The sequence below is a fragment of the Apiospora aurea genome (genome assembly GCF_038362705.1).
Source record: "Apiospora aurea strain CBS 24483 chromosome Unknown utg000001l_segment0_segment0, whole genome shotgun sequence".
Classification (NCBI taxonomy): domain Eukaryota; kingdom Fungi; phylum Ascomycota; class Sordariomycetes; order Amphisphaeriales; family Apiosporaceae; genus Apiospora; species Apiospora aurea.
Genome location: NW_027117388.1, coordinates 2,939,897 through 2,963,840, shown reverse-complemented (window position 1 = coordinate 2,963,840; position 23,944 = coordinate 2,939,897). Strand labels below are relative to the sequence as shown.

General features: G+C 53.6%; 8 protein-coding genes across 8 annotated transcripts; 2 read left to right on the top strand and 6 right to left on the bottom strand.

The window, feature by feature from the left end:
• Positions 1-3,617: 3,617 nt before the first annotated feature.
• On the top strand, positions 3,618-4,178 carry PG986_000932 (uncharacterized protein; the record flags this gene model as incomplete). The annotated part of the gene is made up of 1 exon (XM_066837154.1): positions 3,618-4,178. The coding sequence occupies one exon, from the start codon at positions 3,618-3,620 to the stop codon at positions 4,176-4,178; it is 561 nt and encodes a 186-aa protein (XP_066706047.1).
• A 2,235-nt stretch (positions 4,179-6,413) lies between these two features.
• On the bottom strand, positions 6,414-9,813 carry PG986_000931 (uncharacterized protein; the record flags this gene model as incomplete). Its single annotated transcript, XM_066837153.1, has 3 exons — positions 6,414-7,598; positions 7,669-9,285; positions 9,433-9,813. The coding sequence occupies 3 exons, from the start codon at positions 9,811-9,813 to the stop codon at positions 6,414-6,416; spliced, it is 3,183 nt and encodes a 1,060-aa protein (XP_066706046.1).
• Positions 9,814-10,742: 929 nt separating this feature from the next.
• On the bottom strand, positions 10,743-14,253 carry PG986_000930 (Vacuolar protein sorting-associated protein 54; the record flags this gene model as incomplete). Its single annotated transcript, XM_066837152.1, has 4 exons — positions 10,743-10,977; positions 11,034-13,887; positions 13,980-14,107; positions 14,162-14,253. 4 exons carry the CDS (start codon positions 14,251-14,253, stop codon positions 10,743-10,745), a joined length of 3,309 nt encoding a protein of 1,102 aa, XP_066706045.1.
• An 826-nt stretch (positions 14,254-15,079) lies between these two features.
• PG986_000929 (DNA replication licensing factor mcm5) lies at positions 15,080-17,414 on the top strand (the record flags this gene model as incomplete). The annotated part of the gene is made up of 4 exons (XM_066837151.1): positions 15,080-15,216; positions 15,276-15,424; positions 15,556-16,864; positions 16,922-17,414. 4 exons carry the CDS (start codon positions 15,080-15,082, stop codon positions 17,412-17,414), a joined length of 2,088 nt encoding a protein of 695 aa, XP_066706044.1.
• A 421-nt stretch (positions 17,415-17,835) lies between these two features.
• PG986_000928 (signal peptidase subunit) lies at positions 17,836-18,622 on the bottom strand (the record flags this gene model as incomplete). Its single annotated transcript, XM_066837150.1, has 2 exons — positions 17,836-18,394; positions 18,480-18,622. 2 exons carry the CDS (start codon positions 18,620-18,622, stop codon positions 17,836-17,838), a joined length of 702 nt encoding a protein of 233 aa, XP_066706043.1.
• Positions 18,623-19,464: 842 nt separating this feature from the next.
• PG986_000927 (amidase signature domain-containing protein) lies at positions 19,465-20,686 on the bottom strand (the record flags this gene model as incomplete). Its single annotated transcript, XM_066837149.1, has 3 exons — positions 19,465-19,980; positions 20,139-20,614; positions 20,668-20,686. The coding sequence occupies 3 exons, from the start codon at positions 20,684-20,686 to the stop codon at positions 19,465-19,467; spliced, it is 1,011 nt and encodes a 336-aa protein (XP_066706042.1).
• Positions 20,687-20,737: 51 nt separating this feature from the next.
• On the bottom strand, positions 20,738-21,524 carry PG986_000926 (uncharacterized protein; the record flags this gene model as incomplete). Its single annotated transcript, XM_066837148.1, has 2 exons — positions 20,738-21,266; positions 21,493-21,524. Coding segments are annotated over 2 exons (561 nt in total), but the record flags the coding sequence as incomplete, so codon positions are not given.
• Positions 21,525-22,253: 729 nt separating this feature from the next.
• PG986_000925 (nuclear pore complex component-domain-containing protein) lies at positions 22,254-23,180 on the bottom strand (the record flags this gene model as incomplete). The annotated part of the gene is made up of 2 exons (XM_066837147.1): positions 22,254-22,893; positions 22,954-23,180. 2 exons carry the CDS (start codon positions 23,178-23,180, stop codon positions 22,254-22,256), a joined length of 867 nt encoding a protein of 288 aa, XP_066706040.1.
• Between the last annotated feature and the right edge of the window lie 764 nt (positions 23,181-23,944).

Sequence of the window (23,944 nt, the reverse complement as noted above, 5' to 3'; positions counted from 1 at the left end):
TACGCCTCTTCCTTCCGGCTCCTGACAAAATGTTACGCCGCGCTTGCCGCAGCAGACGCTGGGTGGGTTAGGCGATTGCCAGTTTTCATGTTGGTCTGAACACACTTGAATGTGATCATTGATGCATACTTCTTTTCTTTGAAATCGTAAAAGTAAAAGCTTCCAAACATTCGTTGACCGCCTTAGTTCTTTACTCATGCCTTGCTCCATCGTGGCCGCTTTCACCTGAGGCCTACATATTGCAATGCGACCGACTCGGTTTTTTTCTAACCTAGTAACTTACTGGTCATTTCCTATCTTCACCGCCAAGGTCACGAAAAGAGGATGACGACTTGAACGCCAGCAGAGTCTCGCTCGAACTTGCCATACGGCTTGTTTTTTGCTTATCGGGCGACCATGACCTCTCAACGATCTTACTGCCTATCTCCGAGTCGAAGTCGAGAACGACCATTGACTAGCTTGTAGCGTTAGGTCTGTTACCCTGCTGCCAGTGCTCCAAAGGTAACTGCGTCACCAACGGGTCTCACATCACAGCTCACAACGGAGATGGTAAACATCTAATCAACGCCAGGGCCCGACGTCCGACGCCAGACGCCAGACGCCAGACTTTCGCAAGCCCATAGCGACCTCCGTTTCTCGGACTAGAGTTGCTTGGACAACGTCGCAGGCTTCCATGATGATGGGAAGCAAATCTGCCAACCATGAGGGGCTAGTTGGCACGGCCGTGGAATGGCTTGTGCCTTTTTACTTTCCCGCTTGGTGCCAGCCTGAAGCTTGCGGCGTCTGTGGTTTTTGTTGAGATGGCCATGGAAGATGATGTCGGTCGTGCATGATGCAGAGTCTGATGCAACGCTCATCAATCTCTGCGTCTCCGTTGGTCGGCCGTCAGCCCAATCAGTTGGTGAGCACGAGGCCAAAAGCTTTCCAAATACAAGTCTCGTTTGCCCGAATCGGCTTACTGTCGACAGAGGGACCCCCTCCCTCTCAATCTTTGGAATGTGGCAGGACGTCTTGGGCCTGTGATAGCGACGACACGCCTGCATTTGACCTGTTTGTTCGCTTGCTGCGCAGGTTTTTTTACGCGAACGTCAAGACTATCCAGGGTGGTGGAGGTCGCCGCTGCATGGTGGACCTGACATGCTTCGAGACGAGACTGGCAGATATGACCAGATGCTAATCGATCCAATGAGAAAACTGCCGCAAAAATATCAATGAGTCACGACCGTTCTTACCCGAAGTTCGATTGATGAGACTTGTCACCGAGCGGAATTGTGCATCTCGCAGTGATTATCTAACGCCGCTATGCTAATCTATGCCATCCCATCCTTGGACACTGGGGCCGACAAGGCTTGCCACACTTGCGATAGTAGTATTCGGGCGCGACTGACAACCTGCAGCCTCACAAGTCACCGCCGGAATACGAACGGAAAGGAGCTTTGACGTCATGGTGGCCCTCTCGAGGCGTGATGGCCTAGCAACGACATTGGAAAACCCGAGAGCTTAGTCCAAGGAACCATAGGCAGACAATACGGGCATTTGGCCCTGAAATCGTGGTATGAGAGGGTCCTTGCCAAGAGAGGTGCACGTCAGCAACGTCGTGCGATATATGCCTCAAATCGGTGGGCATTTCCATCCCGAAACTACTGCTAGGGCGCCAGGCCGCGTGGGCGATATTTGCTCGCTGTGCCTTGCAGCGCAAAGTTTTCGATCTATGTGTGTTCCTGGCAGGGTGGGTGGGATGGACAGGGATTACGGGCGGGAGAGATCCGGCAGCTTGCGCAGAGCTTGCGGACTGTTATTCGGCTTAACCAGTGGCCTCACTCCACCAGTCCCAGGCCGTCGGCTTCGCACCACAGTTTTGGACGTCCCCGTTCTCGCAGAAGCTCTAGACCGCAAAACTCTGCACAAATTTTGTGTGTATATGTGAGTGTGTGTCCGTATTTTACATTGGGGATCCATTCCCGCGCGGGGGTTCTCCGACCGGCCTCGGTGAGCAGCAGCTCCGAAGCGATGAGTGATGACATGCACAGCGACACCGATGAGATCGCAGAGAGGGTCTCAGCGAACCCCATATCAACAGTCTGAGGGGGCCTCGATGCATGCCTTGCATCAATCAGTACTTGCACGTCTCATCAGGGAGGGAAAGCAGGGAATGGAAGCTGTCCATCTGTATCACCACGCCCATGCAGGATTGTTGGGTCGTTCCTGTTGAACATATCATATCACACTAACGAGCTGATGCAGGTAAAATGCAGATTCAGATGTCGCTCGGCTCGACACGTAGATTGCCTTGTATCGTTCGATGCTGTTCGATGCGGGAGAGGCACTCTACACGTGTCGTGCCAAGGATACGAGAAAGAAAATGAGAAGCAGAGAAAATAGCTAACTGCATTCCCACCAAGGTACCCTTTGCGGTTGGCCCTGTGCTTCCGATTGGCCGTTGGCTCCATCCGGGTTATTGCAAGCTTTCGAGTTTTCCGATAGTTGGTCTAGCCCACGCTGCCCACCACATGGAGCTGTCAGGTACCAGGCACGCCAGGCACGCCAGGAACCGATTTAACACACCATGGCACGGCCAATTGGAGATCAAAGCTGCCATGCTAACTCGCGCCGCACCTGCAACTAAGGACAAGAAAAAGCCTTTCTCCCTTCTCCCTGAATTCCTTTCGGCTTGGCGTCTGCTCGAAGGCTACCTGAGTCGTGCGTGTTCAGGGTAGTAGTACTGCCCTGTCGACGAATCCGTTTCGTCTTGTTTGTTTGAATTCGAACCTAAGTTGTGATGATACTGCTGCCACCTAGGCCGCGCGGAGGTTCCATGGCTGCTTCTACCGTCGCAACAGGGCGGATATTACCTATCGTATCTGTGTGGGTGGGTGTGTGGGTGGGTGTGTGTGTGTGTTTACGATGGTATGGAAGCATCGACCCTATGGCCCGCCGGGGACATGACGCCGCCCACCCGGTCCTGCAGGTATAGGCATGGTACTTGTGGTAGTATGCCCCGGCAGTAAGAAACTTGCCCGGGCTAGGGCAAAGTGCCCGCAGCCTCGAATCGAAGAAACAAGCTAGCATCCTCGTGCTGCTGCAGCGGACCGATGCTACGGAGTCGCTTCGAGCCACGCATCCCTTTGCCATTACTGGGTACGGGATTGGTGTGATGGATACATGGACTGCCCGACGGCCCACAGGGTACCTGACTTCTAGTAGGGCGTGGTCCATTGCTGGCTCTATAGCCCCCTCCCTCCACACCTCCCTCAGCCGCCATGGTGCCCATAGTCGGGGGACAGCCGGCTGCTAGTCTAACATAGACACCCGTTCACTCGAGTATAAAGTCGTCAGCTCTCCGCGCCACCGGATGTTGGCGTCTATGATTTACGAACTCAACCCCAACAGCTCACATTCTCTCATCTACTTTCGAGCTCTTTGGCCAGCTTCGAACACATTCCTTCCCTGGTGATTCACTCTTTGATCACTATATATATATATATCTACTCAAGCTACAATCGCTATCGCTGCCTTGCATATATCGCTTCAAGCAACAGACCGTCTTATCAGACCAACCGATATTGCAATATCACCTACCTGACCCTCCAGTCCAACACTCTCACTTCGTAGCCAAGATGCGTTTCACTACCAACCTTGCCGCTCTGGTCGCTGCTGCCTCCAGCTTGGTCAGCGCAACCAACACCATCACTTTCAAGAACCAGGACTCCACCCCCAAGAGCGTCGTCTTCACTGCCAACCCCGGTTTCCAGTCCGTTGACAAGATCAAGGTCGACGGCAATGGCGAGGTCAAGGTCACCATCCCTCAAGGCTGGCAGGGCAACTACTACTCCGTCGCCGAGGGCTCCCCCAACAACCCCGGTATGCTCGGAGAGGTTGCCTTCCAGGGCTGGAACGACCTGACTTACTTTGACGTGTCCGCCATTGTGGATGCCACCGATGTCGACGGTGTCAAGGAGATCTTCCCCGCCACCGAGCTTCTGGCCAAGACCAAGATGGCCGTCTCTGGTTGCACGAGCTTCCCCTGCAACACGGCCTACTACCACCCCGACGACATCCAGACCGTGTCGACCAAGGAGACCAACTTGATCACCACCCTGGGTGGTGGCAACGCGGCGCCCAGCAAGCGCGACGAGACCAACCTGGTCGCTCGCAAGTTTGTCCTTGGCCAGTTCTAAGTCTACATACAGTCAACACAGAGAAGAAGAGACGAAGAAATCTACCTTGCTAGTCCAAGGTAGTCGCGCTGAGCGCTAGACCATGACGATATCTACGCTGCCACGCTGTTTTCCGGATTTTCCAAGATACCTAAGCCGTTAACCTAATATCCGCTTCCGCGCATAGGGGGCTGCCGCCCTTGGGGTTTCTTTTCAAACGACACATAGACTTTCGGATGACGGGACCATCCTTTTCACACCCAGGCTGGAAGCCATCTTACACGCCTTATAGACACTTCCACGGGAGGACAGGTGCTTGGAACATTAAAGGGTGGCTAGTTCCACCGAAGAAGCGGGTTTGCTCGACGCACTCCCTTGCTTCTTACCTTCCAACCCACACACACACCATATTTTGACCTATTCTTGACGCTCTTTAGCCATACCGTTTTTGAAAGATACCCATTCTTTGTACATAGATATTCCAGGGGGCACCAATTGCATGTCTTCGGACCTAGCAAGTTGGTTGCGCTCCCGCCCTTTGCCGGCAACAGATGCTGGTTTTTGAGTCCCAAATTCAATAAAATTCCCCACGATTAAACTGCCCTATACCGACCAATCCAATTCGTGAACAGCTTTTTCTCTTTCTTCTTCTTCTTCTTCTTCTTCTTCTTCTGCTTGTTTACTTCACGCGAAGAATGCATGCATGTTCCCCCTGGCGGATTGCGCTAAGGCGCGCCCCCGTTTTGTGTGCCGGCCCCATGGTCTGCTGTTGGTGATCTGACTCGTTGGCGACTGTCACCCTGTCATCATCTGGCTTACGACAGATGGCACGACGTCGCCGACTGCTGGCGCGTGCTGGGCGCCACGGTAAGCATGCATGCATCCTGATTTGACAACCGACCCGTTGGCTCGTTGCTCGAGTCGAAGGGGGGTGGATGTTGGAGGGCGGTCTGCAGATACCGCTCGTAGACACTCATTCATTCCTGGCCGTGTGCGACTGCATGCTTCATGTGTCGTCGGAGCTACTCCTGCGACTACACGACACGACTAGGGCAGATAGATAGATGGATGGAAGAGTAATCGTCGTCAGTAGATTAGGACGAAGGAGCGCTAGAAGTCTAAAGTCAGACACTGGCAAGCCTGTCTAGGTACTGGTAGTAGCACACTACACACCCCTTGCCGACTTGCTTTTGATAACACATAACCGCATTTGATGAATTCATTTACTTCAACCTTTTTCGCACAGCACCGCCAATTGACTTTTCACGCGTCCTCCCTTTCTGCCCAGCACATGGTCGAAATTGCCAGCCGAGACGTTGCGCAGTCGAATTAAACGTGCATGACGATCAATCGGTATTTTTGTTCCGTGTTTCCCCTCTTCTTCCTTCTAGAGCCCCCTCTCGCTCCCCCTCCCCGGCGACCCGATCTTTTCCTTTCGCCGTTCGCGATCGGCTTGGGCCTTGGCTGGTACCCTAAGCCCAATAGGCTTTGGCGCGCCCGTTCCATGATCTGCGAACAGGCGGGAACGCGTACATATTATAACGGTTAATGCGGCAAGCAACACCCATGAATATATCCCATGCAGATCAATCAACTAGAAAAATAAAAATAAAAAAAGACCCGAGGAGACCGGCAGGTGTCCTTTTTCTTCTCGCGATCATTCTGAAGTGTGACTGGCTGCATAATGGTAGTATATTGTAGAGTATACCCAGACGTTGACAAGATAATACACAGGTGGTCGCCGAACGAGTATGCAGTGTACCACAGATATGCACTTGGTGATGCCTGTCTCTCCGTCCAGGCCGTCTCTTGATTGTCATATAGTGCAAACCCCCCATTCCCCAGGTTTTCGGGTCGTAGCAACCGCCGCTGCACCAACGGCAAGGTCGGCTTTGTGAGACGACGAAGAAAAAGACGGACTTTGGTCAGAGTTTCAGGCGCGTTGCACGTACGCCACGACCTACGTTAGATACATGATGCTGTGCGCACCCTGGGGACACAGACTGCTGCCAGATTATTTGTCTCTTCAAGGTGACTAAGCCCACTAGCATCATCTTCTTGCTCTCCGCTAATGAACTGATGCAAGACATTCAATGGCAAGCAAATACTGTATATGATTCTGACCAACAGTGGCCACGTCTGTCGTCGTACATAGTAACTATACACGATGCTATCTCCCTTACAACTAGCCACATGATCGGTCATCCACCAAAGTCTCCCTTTCGGCTAGCAGCACATTGACTCGTCAAATTCCACCTATGCTGCCAACTCTTGTTCCTGAAGAAGCTGAGCTTGCAGCAGATCATCAGCATCGTCCATGTCCGCATCAGGCTTCACCTCTCCATCACCCTGTTCCACAGCCTCTCCCTTGCCCACCGGCGAGAACATGGCTTCGTTGCGTAACAAGACGTCCTTAACTTTTGCTCGCATACCAATCTCTGCACTCGAGAGCTTGGCTTCTCCCACGTCGCGGCCGAGCATGGCCCCCAGGTAGTCCTTCGACAGCTCACCAAGGACAGGCTCGGTGTACTGTGCAATCTCCCTCTGTACAGTCTCGCAAAGAGCCTGCAGCATTCCTTTGACCTCCTCAGTAGCTTGGTGGAACATGCTGTGTCGACTAGTGCTGACGTGGGATTCCATCGCTGTCTTCATCCGAGCGAATGATCCGGGGCCACTCTCCTCGGTACAAACTCTGTACGCCTCATGCATAGCCCTGCAGATCACAGGCGTAAAGGCACGACTTGCCTCTCTCTGGAGCTCAGTGATTCGGGATTGAAGGTTTGCTGGCCACCCTTTCAAGACCTGATTGACAGCGGCGACCTGATGTCCTATGTTGAGCAGTGCACTCACCTGGCTCTGTTGAGCTCGTTGCATCATGGACTGGTGGAAGTCATCAAGCTTCTTGGACAGGTTCTTGGTCAGTTCACGCAGTATACTTGGAAGACGTCGCTGGAAAGCCCTCTCCCATCCACTGGCCAAGCTCCGCGATATGGGCTCAAACAGCTCGCCGTTGAAATCCCGCGGCCCGGCAGCACCAGCGTAAACGCCGTCACGTCGGACAGTCGCTTTATAGGTAGCCCAGAGCAGGCCACCCATGTTTTTATGGGCGCCCCATCCACTGGCTGTTGTAACGGCCTTCTCGATAGCCAACGGGATCGATGTGTCGAAAGACTTGAAGATCTGGTCTCTAAGGCATTCCTCCATCTCTTCAACAGATCCTCGTACTGAAGCATCAAATACGTCCTTGAGCTCGCCCAGGAGTTTTCGTATATGAATTTCTTCACTCCTCTTCTCCGCAGTGGACAGGGACGAAGTACCCTCGTTGGTAACCCAGAGGTTCATCGAATACACGAGCCTAAGGAGGTTGTTGAGGAATTCCTTGTAATGCGCTATTCGTCCCGTCTCGGTCAACTTCTTGGCGTGGGCTTGGAGTTGCGGCACCTGTGCGAGTGTTAGTTTTACCCAAGAGCGTAAATGATGCGGACAATGCTTCGGCCTTTGTAAGACTCACCTCCGTGTCTTCCAGAGACATGAACCCATGAGAGTCGAAGTCGTCTTTCTCCAGCCGACCACTCAGCTTCTGGAACGCACGACTGCTGATGCAGAACACCGGCAGGCCAGCGGCGACTGCATCGTAGTCTCGAGCGTCATGATCGGGGTCGAAATTGGCATCATCCTTCTCGGCGGCAGTCTCCTGGTCGAGCTCCTTTATGCCCATGGCGAAATCCCACCGAATGGAAGTCCTGGAATAGTCATTGCGGCCTTTGATGCATGTCGATTTAGCCTCGGCAAGAAGCTCTTGGCGTTGACTTTCGGCTTGAGTAATCATCTTGCGTACGCTGCTGGTTTGTTCGTCAATGTCTCGCTTGGATTTCCGGGCCTCTTTTTTCTCTGATTTCAACTCCGCCATAACACATTCAATTTGCTCCTCTGTCAAGGGAGTCCGAGTCTGTTGGTGCGAATTCTCTTTGTCGCTAGATTCCCCGGCTATGCTCAAGGAGTCGGACTCGGAGTCAGTGCCGGGAAACGCATCCGGCTGCCTTCCATCACGCTTCCGCTTCTTGGTTTTGGGGACTGGTGCATAAACCGTCTTTCCATCCCAAAGATCTGTGGCAAGGTCCTCCCATTCCTCGTAGGATGATTCAATCTCATCGATCCTATCATCATAGGCCGCTCGTTTCTCTCTGAGGTTTGCCAACTGCTCTTTGAGGTCATTAACCTTCTGCTTGAACTCGTCGGCTTTGCGCATCGTCTCATCGATCTGGTCCTGTAGTTTCAGACTATCGGCAGCCTCCGTGATGAGCAGGTCATCTGTCTTAGAGCAGATGAAAGTCACGTTGGAAAACGTGCCATCGTATTTCATTTGGCGACGGAAGGAATCACCTAGGAGATTCTTGGCTGTCTTGTCATCCACAGCACGTGTAATGGGCGCGACAATCCACAGTCCTCCACATTGCTTCATGTAATTATCAGCAACGGCAGCTCGGGCTGCATTGGAGTCTTGGACACCTGGCAAATCAACGATCACGGCACCGGTTGACAGCGCATTTGCCTTCGTATTGATCCGCACCACTTTAATGAGAGGCCAGAACTCCATCGGGACGTTTTTCTTCCGCTCGTCGCCGGTTAGCTTCTCCTTGCTATCAATGTAGCGCTGAAGTTGGCGGTACAAGTCTTTAGAGGTCGTTGCCTTGAGGAGCTTGGTGCTAGAAAGTACATTTTGTACACCTGGTTCGGCAGCAAGGTTCTCCGGGTTCGCCTGCGTAAGCATTTCCCTGGTCTTCGAAGGGTAGACCGCCTTAAGCTTAGCATATGCCACTCCAGCATCGCTGTCTGTGTTCGACGCCTCTCTCGAGATATCTCCATTCGGGTCGAGCAGATCGGCGTAGAGTTGTTCGAGCTCTCGAACCCATTCTTGGCGAGTGATGAATTCAACTTCTGCCTTGTACAGCTCACTGGGGTCGTCTGAATAATTGTAGGATATCTCAGTGGGCGACGCGGTGCAAGCCCTCAGACAGTTTGTAGGGAGCAACCGCTCTTCGTCCATGATGGCGTTGATCACAGAAGACTTGCCGGCGCCTGTGTTGCCAACAACGCCTACTACAATTCTGCGAGGTTGGGCGAGTTCCTGTGAAGATGTTAGTGACGTCAGCAATAGGTGATGAGCTGGGGCCGAGGGTGGAGGGTCGAGTAAAACGACCGCCCCTCAGGTGGAGGAAAAGTATAAGGTGATGGGTGAAGGTGGTACAAGAAGAAAAAGGTCGAGCAAACAAACCTTTTGCGTCGAGATATTGCGAAGCCAGCTAGTTGTCTCACTGTTCGTGTGGGTTGCAAGACTAGCAGCCAGTTGGTCGAGGAACTGGACACCGACATCAACGCCATGTTTGAGGGCGTCAACGTTGTCACAATTGACGAGATTCTGTAAAGCCGAAGTGTTCAACATGACCTGGGGCTCGGAGAGCTCTGGCGACTCGAGCTTGACATGTCCTGTATTTGCGGCAGGAGCATCCTCCTGTTTCAGAGGCACTGAAGGCAAGTCCATGTCGACTTCTTCGTCTTCCTGTTTTGGGAATGCCAAGTCCATAGCGGGGAGATCTGATCCCTCCAATTGACCTTCCTGGCTTGGGGGTGATGAGGCCATGTTGAAGGCGTCCATATGGACTTCCTGGTCGTCTGCGGGTTCAGTCTTGACTGGGACAACGCGAATCAAGCATTTACCTGGGCTTGTGACGTATACTTGATCGCCGTCCATCCTCTTGGATGTGGGGAATTGGAAAGCAGCATGAAATTAGCCACAGAAAACCTTAGGCGGAAGTAGTCACCGGCGGACCGTTGATGAAAATGAAGTCAGTGGGTAAGTGCTCAGGGTCGCGATTCCCACGCGTTTTACTACCGCGTTCCCAATTGTGAAGTGGGGTAGCCTTGGAGTAGTTTGTGCGCGGTATCACATGAGCTGTTGCCTTCCAAGGTTGCCACTTGAGCTTTACCTCTGTATTCAATGCACTTGACGTAACAGGTTAGTAGCGGGGGCACTATAGGCAACTGCCGTGTTGTACGGTTGTACCTACCTGGCTAGTGGCTCTTGCTAGCAAACGAGCATCCGATGAATACATGTACTTACCTACATTAGGTGCGTACCTACCTAGGTAGGTAAGGTAGGTACGGAAGCTTCACTTCTGCCTCACAGCTCATAGACACCACCTGCATACTTGAGCATATTGGAAGACTTTCATCTCACAGTCACCTGCGCATACGAATATGTATTACGGTAATCCAACCAGAAGGCTCTACCCAAGCGCCAGGGGCATAAGACTCCATGTTCCGAGTAAAGACACGGCGGAAATTGCTCTCGTCAAGTCAAGGATGCATAGGTAGTCGATATGTCAAACCCGTTTCAATGTTCCAAGGGCTTCTCCCTCATATGTACCTGAGCAACCCGCATTTCGTAACCAAGTCGTAGCGCTTTCGAGAGCAAACAATACACGGTTAATATTTTTGGACCCAGGAGGTTGAAACGCTCCATTCTAATGAACGCCTATCGTGACACCGAGCTATGCACAAACAATAGAAGACACTGGTATCGTGCTAGGAGTCCCCTCCATTCTTCTCCGCCGCCTCGGAGCTCTTCTGCTCTTCTGGCTTCTCTGCCTCCTTGGGCGCGGGGGAGTTCGGTTTCGACACGGCCCCGTTCTTCTCCGGCACTGGTGGGGGCTTGTCCGGCATCTTGGTTTTGACAATGTTTAGTAGGTGTTCGCCCGTGTTGGCGAAGCCTTCGACCTTTCCTAAACGATTGATGAGGTACCCGATATCCTTTTCCATCCTACACAGAAGGTTAGAACATCGGCCTGAATGAATGATGAGACGTCAAATACTTACCGCTTCGCTCCTATTTCCTCCTTGACCTCCAGCCCCTGGAGAGCATTCCCAAATTGTGTCTTGTAGCTATCGAAAACAGGCGCCATGATCAGGTGCACCGTACCCTCGGGGAGGTGCTTGGTCAGTACGCGATGCAATGTGACCGTCTCCTTGACCAGCGTTTCCATAAACACATCTACGCTAGCTTCGCCTTCTCTCGCCGGGCGATCCCAGTCGAGACCTTTCATGGTCTTGGTATGCGCAGCGGCTCGTCCGCTCATAATCTCCACCAACTTGTCGTAAATGTTGTTTTGGTGTTCTTGATAGAGGCGCTTAACCTTGTCAAACTCACCCATCAACGCTGCAAGGGAGGTGTTATTAACATTAGCGCCTGTACCCGCAAGCCGGCGCACAAACTCCCGGACATGCGGGATGAGGGTCGATATGAAGGCCAGAGCTTGGGCAGCAAGAGCTAAGTGACGGGTGGTGATGTTCTTCAAGCCGGCAGAACGTGTTGCACCAGCACCAAGAATCAGCTGCGTGCAGCGGCTGTTGAATACTTGTAAATAGGAGATGAGTGACGTGGCTATGTCCGTGGACATGGATGGGATCCCGGCGATGAGTTGCATGAAATGTGACATGCCTTCGAGACAGAGGATAGCAGACCGGGGTAGGATAAAAGATTCAGAGTCGATGACGGCGCTACGTGTCTTGTCCCTTGTTCCTGTGCCGTTAGACTCGGCACGTGGGCGTCCATTTGACACTGGCTGTGTGTTTGAGTATGGTATCCATATCTTGCTTCCTTCTGACCAGGTAACATCATCTCTAGTGCTAGAGTCGATGACGCGATTCAGGAGGAGCTTGTTCTCGTCTGTAAAGTCCTTTGCCGCCCATTGGTCCGATTCCATCTCTTGCGCGAGCTTCTGCTTCTCGACGTCCCCATGCTGATCAATAAAGTCTTTAATATGCCCGTTGACAACCGTTTTCAGAGATGACCCGCTTCGCCCAGAAATGGACTCACACTCGTTTGTGAAATAGAGATTCAACGTGAAATACCGCAAGAACAAGTCAAGCGGTAGCCGGGTACTCTGTTCAGACCTAACCCGCAACACTTTGGTAATTTTTTCTTGGGCCAGATCCGCTGCCTGGCCCAAAAGGTTCGCCATATCTAATGTCAAGTGGATGTCCTCCTGGATGTCCTGGTTGGCGCTATTCAATGGAGGCGACTTGAGACCCCCCAGGGGTGGCGAGCGCATCCCGGATGTCACGTCGGGCGACTCGCCTATCGAGCTTGCAACATCAAACAGGACTTTAACCTGCGTTGTTAATCTCCTCAGAGTCTCGGTTACACCAATGTACATCTTGGTGAAGAGTGCTTCGGCATCTTCCGGCTCGAGTGCCCTGAGGTTGCGGGCCAGAATGGAGGATTTCTCTCCTTGAGTGAGCTTTCGCCCGCTTCGCGTTGACGCGGACATTATCGTCACGTTGTCATCGTCATCTGAGCTAGGCAACGGTTTTTGTATCAACTTGCGAATCTCCCGCAACACAAGCTCTCGGTATGATGAGATGGCCATCGTAATATGCTTGGCTTGGTGCAGGCCAGTCACAACAGGCATCAACTGCGCCCGTAGACCCCCAGTCGATGATAGATAGGCTGGAGGGAAAGCTGTAGCATCCTTGGCATGCCCTCCGCGTGACCGCATAGTTGCACTGGTCCATCTGAGGAGCACGTCCTGCGTAGACACGGTATCGACGTGGCGACGGAGATCTTCCAACAACACGTCGACGAACCGAGTTTCATACCCTTTACCAATTCGAAGGCGCAGAGTCGAAATATCAGAGTTCACGCCTTGCAAAGCCACAGCATCGCGCAAGTCCCGTATCTGTCTTCCGTTGTCTTTGCCATGAAGTCGTTTGCGCCCAGCAACCAGCCTCTCCAAAGCCTCAATATTCGTTAAAGCTTTCTCAATATCTCCGGTCTCGACTTGAGATTCGCACTCTGATAGTGATTCCGCAATCTCGCGTAATTGGTGGACCGCATCATCTAGCTGCTGAAGATTTTCTTTGCGCCGGCGCTTCTGCACGATGTCCAAGCCAGTGGTTGCGATTTCTTGATCCAAGGCATCGAGCTCTTTGCGCAGTGTCTTGATCCTGTCTACCGACCCGGCCGCCTCCGAGTGCAATTCCCTGAGAGAACCAAGGGCCGTGAAGAAGGTTGTGGACGCGGTAGATATGGAGTTGATCAGGTGCATTTCAATGGTGTCCATGTACCAAGATAGCTTCTCCTGCAAGATGGCATTTGTGGCCAGCGACTTTCGAGGCGCCGTGGTGCCATTGGTGACGTTCTTCTCTTCTGATGACCCGGGTTGGGGCTTCACAACCTCCGATCTCTCGCTGACAACATCGAACGTCCGGGGGTTTTCGAGGTGAAAGTCTTCGTCGAAATAAACGTTCGGGATGGTATTCAAAGGTGGTGGCCCATGAGCTGCTTTCCGATTGAACCCTGCACTAGATCTCCTGCGTATCTGGGGCGACTCGAGGGGTGACGCGGAACCAAATGACGATGTCGAAGCCTTCCGCGAGCTAGAGGGTCTGCCACCACTCGAGCCGGGTCGGAGGTGACCATCGTCAAAATCGGGAACTGCGTCGGGCTTGCTGCTCCGCCGGAAGACCTGGTCGGCACCGTTATCCTCGCTCTCTTTTACTCGGCGCAGTTGTTCGTACAAGGCACCAACTTGCGACAAGTAGGGGTTGAATTCGGCTACGTCGATCTTCTCAATGTTGGTCAGGGTAACTGGAGGGATATCTCTGGCGGTGGGCGGCTTGTGCGCACTGGATGCAGGAGCCGTTGTATGAGGTAATAAGCCTGTTCGCACTATGGGCGGTTGAAGCAGAGTTGAGATAGCTTGACGTCACATGTTAGCGACGCCCCAGAGATAAAAGAGACGCGGAGCTTGTGTCGCATACCATTCTGGCCAATTTCCTGGACCCCTTGAGCCCAGCTGTTGGATGTATCCAGGTGCCCTCCTATTGAATGTATCGAGCTTGCTGTAGAACCTCGTCGCGCAGTGGCGTGTGATGTCACGGAGCCTTGCCTATAACCTGGTATCAGCTACGAACCGAGGGCCGGCGGATTCGGACAAGCGAACCTGTGGAAAGGGAATTCACCCCGCGAATTCTGTGGCGATTGGGGCGACGACAAGCTGTCAACTGACAGGCGCACTGATTGATTGGAATACATGGTTCATGAACGAGGTTGCGCAGCTCAGGAAGTTTGGTTTGGAGTTCGCATAGGTTGAGCAAGTCGGAAGGCGTGGACGACGAGCTTATCATGAGGCTACCGAGAGATCATAGCTGGTATACGAGGGGGATGCATCAGGCTTCAGATTGCTGGTACGGGATGGCAACCGCGGGCACGAGTGAGGCTTTCGAATTGGCGTGGACACATAGAGAGATGCAATGGCGCATGTCCTGCGTTTGGCTTGGGGTATACTCGAGATGCGCGGCAGAGCAATGTGCTTTCAGCCACATCACCTTCCCCTAGCTCCAGTCTCGTGTACTTTAGCAAGGTACTTGGCGTGCAGGAAGTACCCAATCTAGTAGTCGCTGGCTGGTGCTGGTGCTGGTGCCCGGTAAGCCTGGCATAACTTGGAACATTGCACGCAGTAGCATGAGTTTAATAAAGGGTCCTTCCCCCTTCACAATTAGAGGACAGTACAGCACGGAGAACGGCGTACTGGATACGTAATCAGGTAGGGTCGATACACGTGATTCATGCTAGAGTCCGTTCGGTCTAGCGCCAGGCATGCAAGCACTCAACACGTTACGCGAAAAAGCGTCGCGTCCAAAGACCCCAGACCCAGAGACCCCCAAGCACGCGCCGGCTTTAATTGAATCGGAATCTCAGGAGGGGCGCCCGCTTGCGATTTTCTGCTAGAGCTGAAAGAGCGAGAGGCCAGCCAAACCCAACGCTCAACTCCAAAACAAACACACCACCGTTTCCAATCCACTACCGTACTGTCTGTTGGTGAATCCAAAACAAGTACGAAAGCCAAGGACTCGTCAACATGGATCGACAGTCAGTATTTTCGGTCTCGGTCTTCAACAGCGAAGCCGGGCAAAGTGAAGACAGCCGAACCCAGGTCCAGGAGCAGTTGATGCAGTTTGTTTTGAGCTTCCGACTCGATAACAAGTTTGTCTACAGGTGAGTGTGCATTCGCATCCTGGCTTGCGGTTCCCGTGTCTAACATAACCGTTTCACAGAGATCAGCTGCGAGAGAATGCATTATTAAAGCAATACTACTGCGATATTGACATCGGCGACCTGATCAAATATAATGAAGAGTTGGCGCATCGCCTGGCTACAGAGCCAGCCGAGATTATACCTCTGGTACGTAACATGTGGACGAGTGGTCTGTCCAGACTGGAGGCTCATAATTATACAGTTCGAGGCCGCTCTGAAGAAGTGCACGCATCGCATTCTTTTCCCCCCACGAACCGAAAGCCGACATCCCTGAACATCAATTGCTCCTCCACTCCACAGCCGAGGATGTTTCCATCCGAAATCTGGACTCCATGACGATCGCGAGATTGGTTAGGGTACCTGGTATTGTCATTGGCGCTTCCGTCATGTCCTCAAAAGCCACAGAGCTGGCTATTCAGTGCAGGAGCTGCCTGCACAACCAGACGATACCCATCTTTGGTGGCTTCACCGGTGTGACCCTACCACGGCAATGCGCCCGCCAAAGAGCCCCCGGCGATGGTGCGGAAAAGTGTCCCATGGACCCGTACTTTGTCGTGCACGAGAAATCGCGATTTGTCGACCAGCAAATAATCAAACTGCAAGAAGCGCCGGATCAAGTGCCCGTGGGCGAATTGCCACGTCACGTCCTGATATCAGCCGATCGTTACCTCACGAACAGGGTGGTGCCCGGATCCAGATGTACCGTCATGGGCATTTTCTCCATCTACCAGAACAAGGCTTCCAAGAACTCGGGAGGTGGTGCTGTCGCTATCCGAACGCCGTACCTGAGGACAGTGGGAATCCAGACAGATGTGGACTCGACCGCAAAGGGGCACTCTTCCTTCTCAGAAGAAGAGGAACAGGAGTTCCTCGAACTTAGCCGAAGACCTGATCTGTACAACACAATGGCTGACTGCATCGCACCCTCCATCTATGGAAACAGGGATATCAAGAAGGCCATTCTGTGCCTCCTCCTTGGTGGTTCAAAGAAGATCCTGCCAGATGGTATGAAGCTCAGAGGAGACATCAACGTACTGCTTCTTGGAGATCCCGGTACTGCCAAGTCTCAACTGCTGAAGTTTGTCGAGAAGGTGGCACCGATTTCCATCTACACGTCAGGAAAGGGATCCTCGGCTGCTGGTCTGACAGCTTCTGTGCAACGCGACCAGTCTACGCGGGAGTTCTACCTGGAGGGCGGTGCTATGGTGCTTGCTGACGGCGGTGTCGTCTGTATTGATGAGTTCGACAAGATGCGAGATGAGGATCGTGTCGCCATCCACGAAGCTATGGAGCAGCAGACTATCTCTATCGCGAAGGCCGGTATCACTACCATTCTGAACGCCCGAACATCGGTTCTTGCTGCTGCCAATCCGATTTTCGGTCGCTACGATGATATGAAGTCACCGGGTGAGAACATCGATTTCCAAACCACTATCCTGTCTCGTTTCGACATGATCTTCATCGTCAAGGATGAGCACACAAGAGAGAAGGATGAGAGGATTGCCAAGCACGTCATGGGCATTCACATGGGTGGCCGTGGGTTGGACGAGCAGACGGAGAGCGAGATCCCAGTAGACAAGATGAAGCGATACCTCTCGTACTGCAAGTCGTAAGTCACGCCGCCTTTATTTTTACCCGGAGTCCCAAATAACTAACCCGACCTTAGGCGAATGGCACCTCGCTTGTCCCCCGAGGCAGCAGAAAAGCTCTCATCTCACTTCGTCTCCATCAGGAAGCAAGTGCACGCCTCGGAGATTGAGGCGAACACACGATCCAGTATCCCCATCACAGTTCGTCAGCTGGAAGCCATTGTGCGTATCACCGAATCGCTGGCCAAGTTGACCCTCTCGCCGATTGCCACGGAGCAGCACGTCGATGAGGCCATCCGTCTCTTCCTCTGTTCCACGATGGATGCCGTCAACCAAGGCGGCAACCAGGGAAGTCGCGAGCTGAACGAGGAGACCAACCGAGTCGAGTCGGAGCTGAAGAGACGACTTCCCATCGGCTGGAGCACGAGCGTGGCGACGCTGCGCCGGGAAATGGTCGAGGGCAAGGGATTCAGCGAGCAGGCCCTAAACAGAGCCCTTATGATCCTGCAAAGGAGGGACACCATCATGTTCCGAAACCAGGGCGCACAGGTGTACCGAAACGGCGCTTAGTCGCAAAACGGCAAGTGTAGACGAACGCGTGACGGATTGCATGATTTACGAGCTGCTGTATTGTTTGGAGTTCAGGCAGTGATGGGTTATCAACGATGACTTTGGTGGGATATCCAGTACACTTCTGTGCCGTATAAGAAGCTTTGGGGAGGAGTATGTACCTATGGATTGTAATGACGAAGATACCGAACGTACTATAGACCGAATATCCTCGCTTACCAGGTCATATGGGATAGTCCTTGCACACACTCGCAAATATGTCTGGTGCAGATACTATACACCGCACGGAATTCGACCCTGCCCTGGAAATGTAGTGCAAATTCCATGTTTATTGCTTGTAGCCAGTCTTGGGCCATCCTTCAATACCCAGTCTAACTGAAAGCTAATATCAATGCCGCCCAACCCCGACGAGTTTTCTTATCTATGCCTTGGCCTTCTTGCCCTCGTCCTTCTTCTTGACGGCAGGCAGAGTGAAGGCGCGGCTCACGCCGTCCTTGACGCGCAGCCAGCGGCCGAAGTCGCGCTCCGTCTGGCTCCAGGTGAGGAAGCCGACCCAGGGCTGGACGTTGTAGTGGACGCGCAGGCGCACGTCGCTGGTCTCGGCGATGCGGCCCGTCGGGTGCGTGATCTGGTACTTGGGCCGCTGGTTCTTGAGCGAGAGGAGGCCGCGCTTGGGGTCGACGGCCTTGCCCGCGGCCGACTTGCGCAGCTTCTTGAGGGTCGCGGGGCCGATGTTGGCCAGGTGGTCCGACGAGGGGGCCGTGATGATGCTGTCCCAGATGACGGCGCTGTTGGTCTGGTTGGTCGTCGCTGCCGCGGACGATTTCGCCGACGGCGGCGTGGTCCACTCCGCCGTGACGTAGACAAAGACCTGCTTCGTGTTCCAGGTGAAGAGCGAGGACAGGTCGGCGTCCAGGCTGAATTTCATTATGGCATATTCCTCCTTCTTGGTGCTGTAGTAATGGGGACGGCCCTTGACTCTGTAGTAGGCGAAGGCGCAGAAAGAATCAGCCTTCAGTTCATAACCCCCTGTTTCCCCCTCCTTCTTCTCGTCCTTCGACTTACACTTGCACATTGGTGGTCTTGATATGGGCACTCGGCGTCCGGTCGTAGGTGAAATCGGAGGCGGCGATGAAGGCGGCGACTACGAAGGCGACGGTGGTGAAGAAGCCGAAGACATTTTGTATGCGGGTCAGGGAGTTATACATGTTGGCGATTGAAGCTGCAAAAGGCCGGTTTTTCTTTTGCAAACTTCTCCTCCCTTTTCGTTTTCGTTGGTGCTGGTGGTGTTGCTTGATAGCGACGAGGTCCGATCTGCATCACAAATAAGGCCACCTTTGAGCTTTGGTACTAATGAACCTAGTAAGCACGCTAAGGTGGCACCTCGAGAACTACGGTGCCCCGCGACACTGCTAATTGTCCAGAAACGTCAAAGTCGACAGCACTCGGTCTGCCGAAAGATGAAACTCAAGGCCACCCAGAAATACAGCTTCTTAACCTAATGTGAAACAAATACAGTGCCGCTCCCAAATCTGCTGCCGCATTTCCTCTTTCATTGCCCACTCTATGGCGCTCGGGTGACGCTCCCCAGCTCTTGATGCATTAGGTACGATCTTCGGCTCAAGAATAGCTCTCATCGCCTACGCGCAACTAGCTGTACTTAACCATGAGTGGACGAACCATTCTTAGCTGGAAGCTCCTGTCAGTTGGTTGGATATGCCCAACGCCAATACACGTTTCTAAATAACAGCAACCTCTTAAGCCAGCGCCAACCCAAGCATTGCCGGGAGGCATACTGATTAAAAGGGAAGCACTGAGTGACAAATGAATCGGCATTGCGCGCTGCAGGGCCACGGCCGCCCATTGCTATTCTACAGTATGTACTTGGTTTGGCCATCATGTACAGAATTGTCGCAAGGGGCTACTGCCTTGCACATTTCAAGCTAATATGTCTGGCTACTGCGCTCTGCCCCTGGTCATGTGGTAGGCCACCTTACGCTTGTTACTTGCTTGGAGCTATCAAAATGTTTTTGTATGGCACCCTCAGCCCTCAAGCCTTGCGACTCTCTCTCGTAGAGCGCTTTTGAGCGGCTTGCTGTACGACATCGACCCACGCGGCCGGGCGCCTCAGGCGCTCCCTGCCCACCTCCTCGGCATCGCACCCAAACCGCATCAGCAAATCCTCCCGCGTCCACTCGGCCGTGGCCATCAGCCCGGCCGGCACCACCGCACCAGCCTTTTCGGCGGCAGGTTCGAACCGGACCGGCCAGCCCGCGCCCGCCTCGCCCTCGGGGATGACGTATCCCGCGGGCACGCTCAGGCTCGGCGTCCCGCAGAAGTTGGCGAGCCAGACGTACTCCATAGACTGCAGGGTGCGGTTCCCGTCGCTGAGCCCCCGGTCGAGTTCGCGCGGGGACCGGATGGGCCAACCCGCGCACGACCTAGTCGGCGTCACGATCAGCAGACCCTGGGACCCGTACTTCTCGCGCCAGAGCCAGGCGAGGTGGCGCATCAGGTCCCCCCGGACCCGCTGGGCGGATGTAGTCCCCCGCGCTCGTGGCACGGCCTAGTGCGAGGAGGATCCGGTTCGCGGGGGAGACGATGCGGGGAGCTGGGGGGGAGAGCGGTGGAGACATCCGAGAGGATGAAGATGGCGTGTGCCGCTTGGCCTTCGGACAGGAAGGGGATCGTTATGGGGACTGTGGCATATCCCTTGGTCTAGACGAGGTCGTTGATGAGGCTCCGGCAGAGGCCCTGCACGCCCGGGTCGGCGCGGTCAAACCAGGCTTCGGGGACGCCAAGTAGCACCTTCTTGGAGTTCTTGTTGTTACTGTTGGGAAGCAGCATGTCGCACAACGGCGCATGTGGAAAAGGCGAGGCGGAATGTGGTTGTTGGCTGATGACGGAGTAAACGGTTGCGAGGGAGCCCATGTCGACGGCGATAGGCGCGTTGACCTCGCACGTGCTGTTGTGATTGTGACCTGGGAGGTAGGACAGCCGGCCGTGACTCGGCTGCAGGCCGAACACGGAACAGAAGGACGCGGGAACCCGGATGCTTCCGCCACCGTCGGTACCAAGGGCGATCGGGACCAGCCCCGTGGCGACGGCGTAGGCAGGCCCGGATGAGCTCCCTCCTGTATAGTAGTTTCTATTGTAGGGGTTGCGCGACGTTCCGTAGGTGGTGTTGATACCAGCCGTATCTGTATCGCCATGTTAAGTATGTTAACATAAACACACCGGCGTTTGATCTTACCCATCCCAAATTTATGCATGTTCAGCTTTCCAGCAATAATAGCTCCCGCTTCTTGGAGCTTCTCCACGCATCAGCTGTTATAGGCATTTCCATCTTGGTCGCGCCCGGTGAGGTCGTGCGACGAGCCGAGCATCGTCGAGTACCCGTCGACATCATACTGGTCTTTTATCCCGACTAGGATTCCGTCCAAGGGGCCGAGAGACTTCTGTCGTCGGTACCGAAGTGTGGACGCCTCGGCGGCCTTGAGCACGAGGTCGATTTTGATGTCAACCCAAGCTGTCGAGTGAATACCAGGAGGTGAAATATCGCAACGGATCAAGGGTAACAGGGCCTCGACGATATCTTGCGGGGTCACATCTCCGGACAGATATGATCTACGATACTGGGCGACGGCACAGTTTGCGAAAGCTGGCACGTTCCTTTCCTTTGCTTCGTCGGTGACGGAAACCACTTTTGCGTCGTGGCTGGGCACATCACACGGAAATACTGTAGGCATGAACCGAGGTTCCGCATTGCCGATGTGCATCCAGATACGACGAAGCGCCCCAAAGCCTGCATTTTGCCACACAGTACGCCTGATGAAGCCAACATACTCAACCCTAGAGCGTGTCAATCGTCAAGGAATACGGATAGGCAGGTATGAAAGCATACAGGTATGCCGCGATCACCAGAAGAAGGCCATACAGTCGATGGCTCTGTCTCTGCCCGCCTCGATATGGTATTTGCGGTCTGTGCCGTTCTGTGTTAGATTTCCTCGTTGCTATGAACCACCCCGGTGGGAAGCTGTGGACGAAAATGATAGTTCCCAGGCCCTTCCTGACTTACCCTTGAATAGGCTGAGGGTAAGACTCGCCGGAACTAGGAACTTTGTGAGAAGTCATCGTTCCTTCGAGATCGAGTCTTTAATCAAGAGCGGATGATATAAGTCTTCGGTAGTTGCTATCAGAAATACTGTCACCCACCAAAAAGAACAGCACCAAAACTTGCGGTTCAAGAATTGCGGTTACGGGGAAGAAAAGTTACCCGGGCAGTTGGTTGAAGTGATGTAAGGGGCCGCGGGAAAACAGCTACCCCCAAGCCATTGCTTGGTTCATCCAACCTCCCAGTACATGCTTCCCTTAATGTAACCTCCGCGTCAGGTAATCTTTGCTTTGCTACCCTTTGAGTACGTATCATCTGCTGGCTTAGATTCATACCCCAGTGAAACTGGGGTTGAATACTTTGCCTGTGGTACTATTGTACAAAAGAAGATTTCATACGGAAGGATAGGTAGTATACGTATTTGCGAATATATGGTTCAACGGGGTTTCAATAAGGACTACCCATGTCCAAAAGCCCCTTGAAGGGGATGATCTCAAAGGTTCAGGTATTTGAACCATGTTGTGCATCGCTTGCTTTACAGTATGTATGATCAAGGCCCATTGGTATTTTTATATTGCCACACTGCATGTGGTCATGTTCACGCGGAGCTGCTAACGCGCCCATTGATGTTTCCAAGTCCTGCTTCATACGCCTGCTATTAGTCATTATACGGTGATGCCGAGACCTCGCATGCTGCATGCTTCAATCCTAATCAAGTGGGCACCTCATGATGCCTGCAGGAACATGTTCCCCGAGCTTCGTCTGCCTTTTTCGTATAGCCACTTGTTGTTCAAGCTCACGCTACTCCGTTTGCCATTAGCAGGGCTGGGGCTGGGGCTTTCAGGTCCGCTGCCGAAGATCGATCCGCCATTAATGCTACCGACCATGGGACTTGGCGACCCGAACGACGACCGGCGCGCACCGTGGATGGCTTTCTGAATAAGAGGGCTCCCGGCCAACGCTGAACCAGATCCACCGAAGGCTGATGCAGATGCACCAAAGTTGCTGGATGCACCGAAGCTGCTGGTGCTTAGATTTCCACCAAAATCCAACGGGCTGCGGAAAAGGGATGGGCTCGTCTGGCCATTAATAGTCGAGTCTGAAAAGTTGCGCTTGCCACCGGTTGAACCTGACATGGAGGGAGTGCGCGAGTACCTCGGAGGGGTGCTGTAGACCGAGCCGGGAGTCGGAGGGTTCGATGACGGCGGGAGTCCCAGCAGTTTACGCTGGCCAGGCGTCAAGGCAATGTCTGCCATCTCGTCTGGAGACCGAACCAAGGGCATGCACGCCACGGCAATGTTGTAAAGCGGTACCAGCTGAGCGATGCGGTAAATGTACGTCGCGAATCGGCCGAGTGTTGGTGGACTGGTAATTGTCATGTCAATATACTGCTGCCATCTCCGCTAGGGTTGAGGAACCACTGACACTGGCGAGAACCACTGAGAGACGAATCCCTGGATCGCGAACATGGCGATCAAGGCCGCGACGTTGTAGACGACCTTCTTGACATTTTTCTCGCCAAAGATGGCGGCGTTCTGGCGCTTTGAGATCTCTTCCAGGCGCGGGTGACGCCATGTGCCCGGGCTATCTTGAGGCGGCGCGGGCGAAGCTTTAGTCGGGGTCAAGGGCCTCTGAAGGGCAGTCGACGACATGTTGAGTTGTGGTGTGGAATCGAATAATTCTGCAAAGAGTGCCGATGGAAGACTTGGAGCTCGTGGGCAGTAGTAGGTTCCAATTGGCGCCTGGAGGATGGCAGCCAACCTCGACCTAAGTTTCCAGGGTGCTTCCCAGGCAAATTCGTTAGGCGACAGACAACAAAGACCAACGAACGCGAAGAGCGCAGGACGCGAGGTCTCCTGGGAAAAAAAGGAATTTTAGAATCGAGCTCCTTATTGGGCTGCGCTCGTTTCCGTGGAGTTTTCCTGCTATGTTAGTACCTGCGACGGTTAGTGGGCTGGGTGCCGCGAAAGCAGCTCTCGTGAGAATCGCTTGGGGCCAAAGTTTGGTGGTTGTTTTCTTTGTCCCCTTAGGACCTTCCTTGGGTTGCGACAATAGCAACAAACTGCATCTCCGCAAGGGCCATGCAATGTACTGCTATTGGGTCTTGGCAGTGCACGGACATCACCTCAATCAAATGCTTCAATGTTCAATGTTCGGCCGACCACTGTGTAGAACGGGGGGCTGGGTACTGTATGCATACTGTGCTTACGGCCCCCCGCCTGCGACCCTGCTCGCCTGCCCGCCTGCCCGCTATGTCATCCATCCGTCCAGTCCAGTCCAGTCCAGTCCAGTCTGTTTCGATGCCCCACCATGGAAGCCCGTCGACTAGGCCTGCCGTCCAGTCCGTAAGCTAGCTGGCTTCACTCTCTCTATCTCCGCGTCTACATACAGCCCTTGTTGAACCCGCGCAATCCGG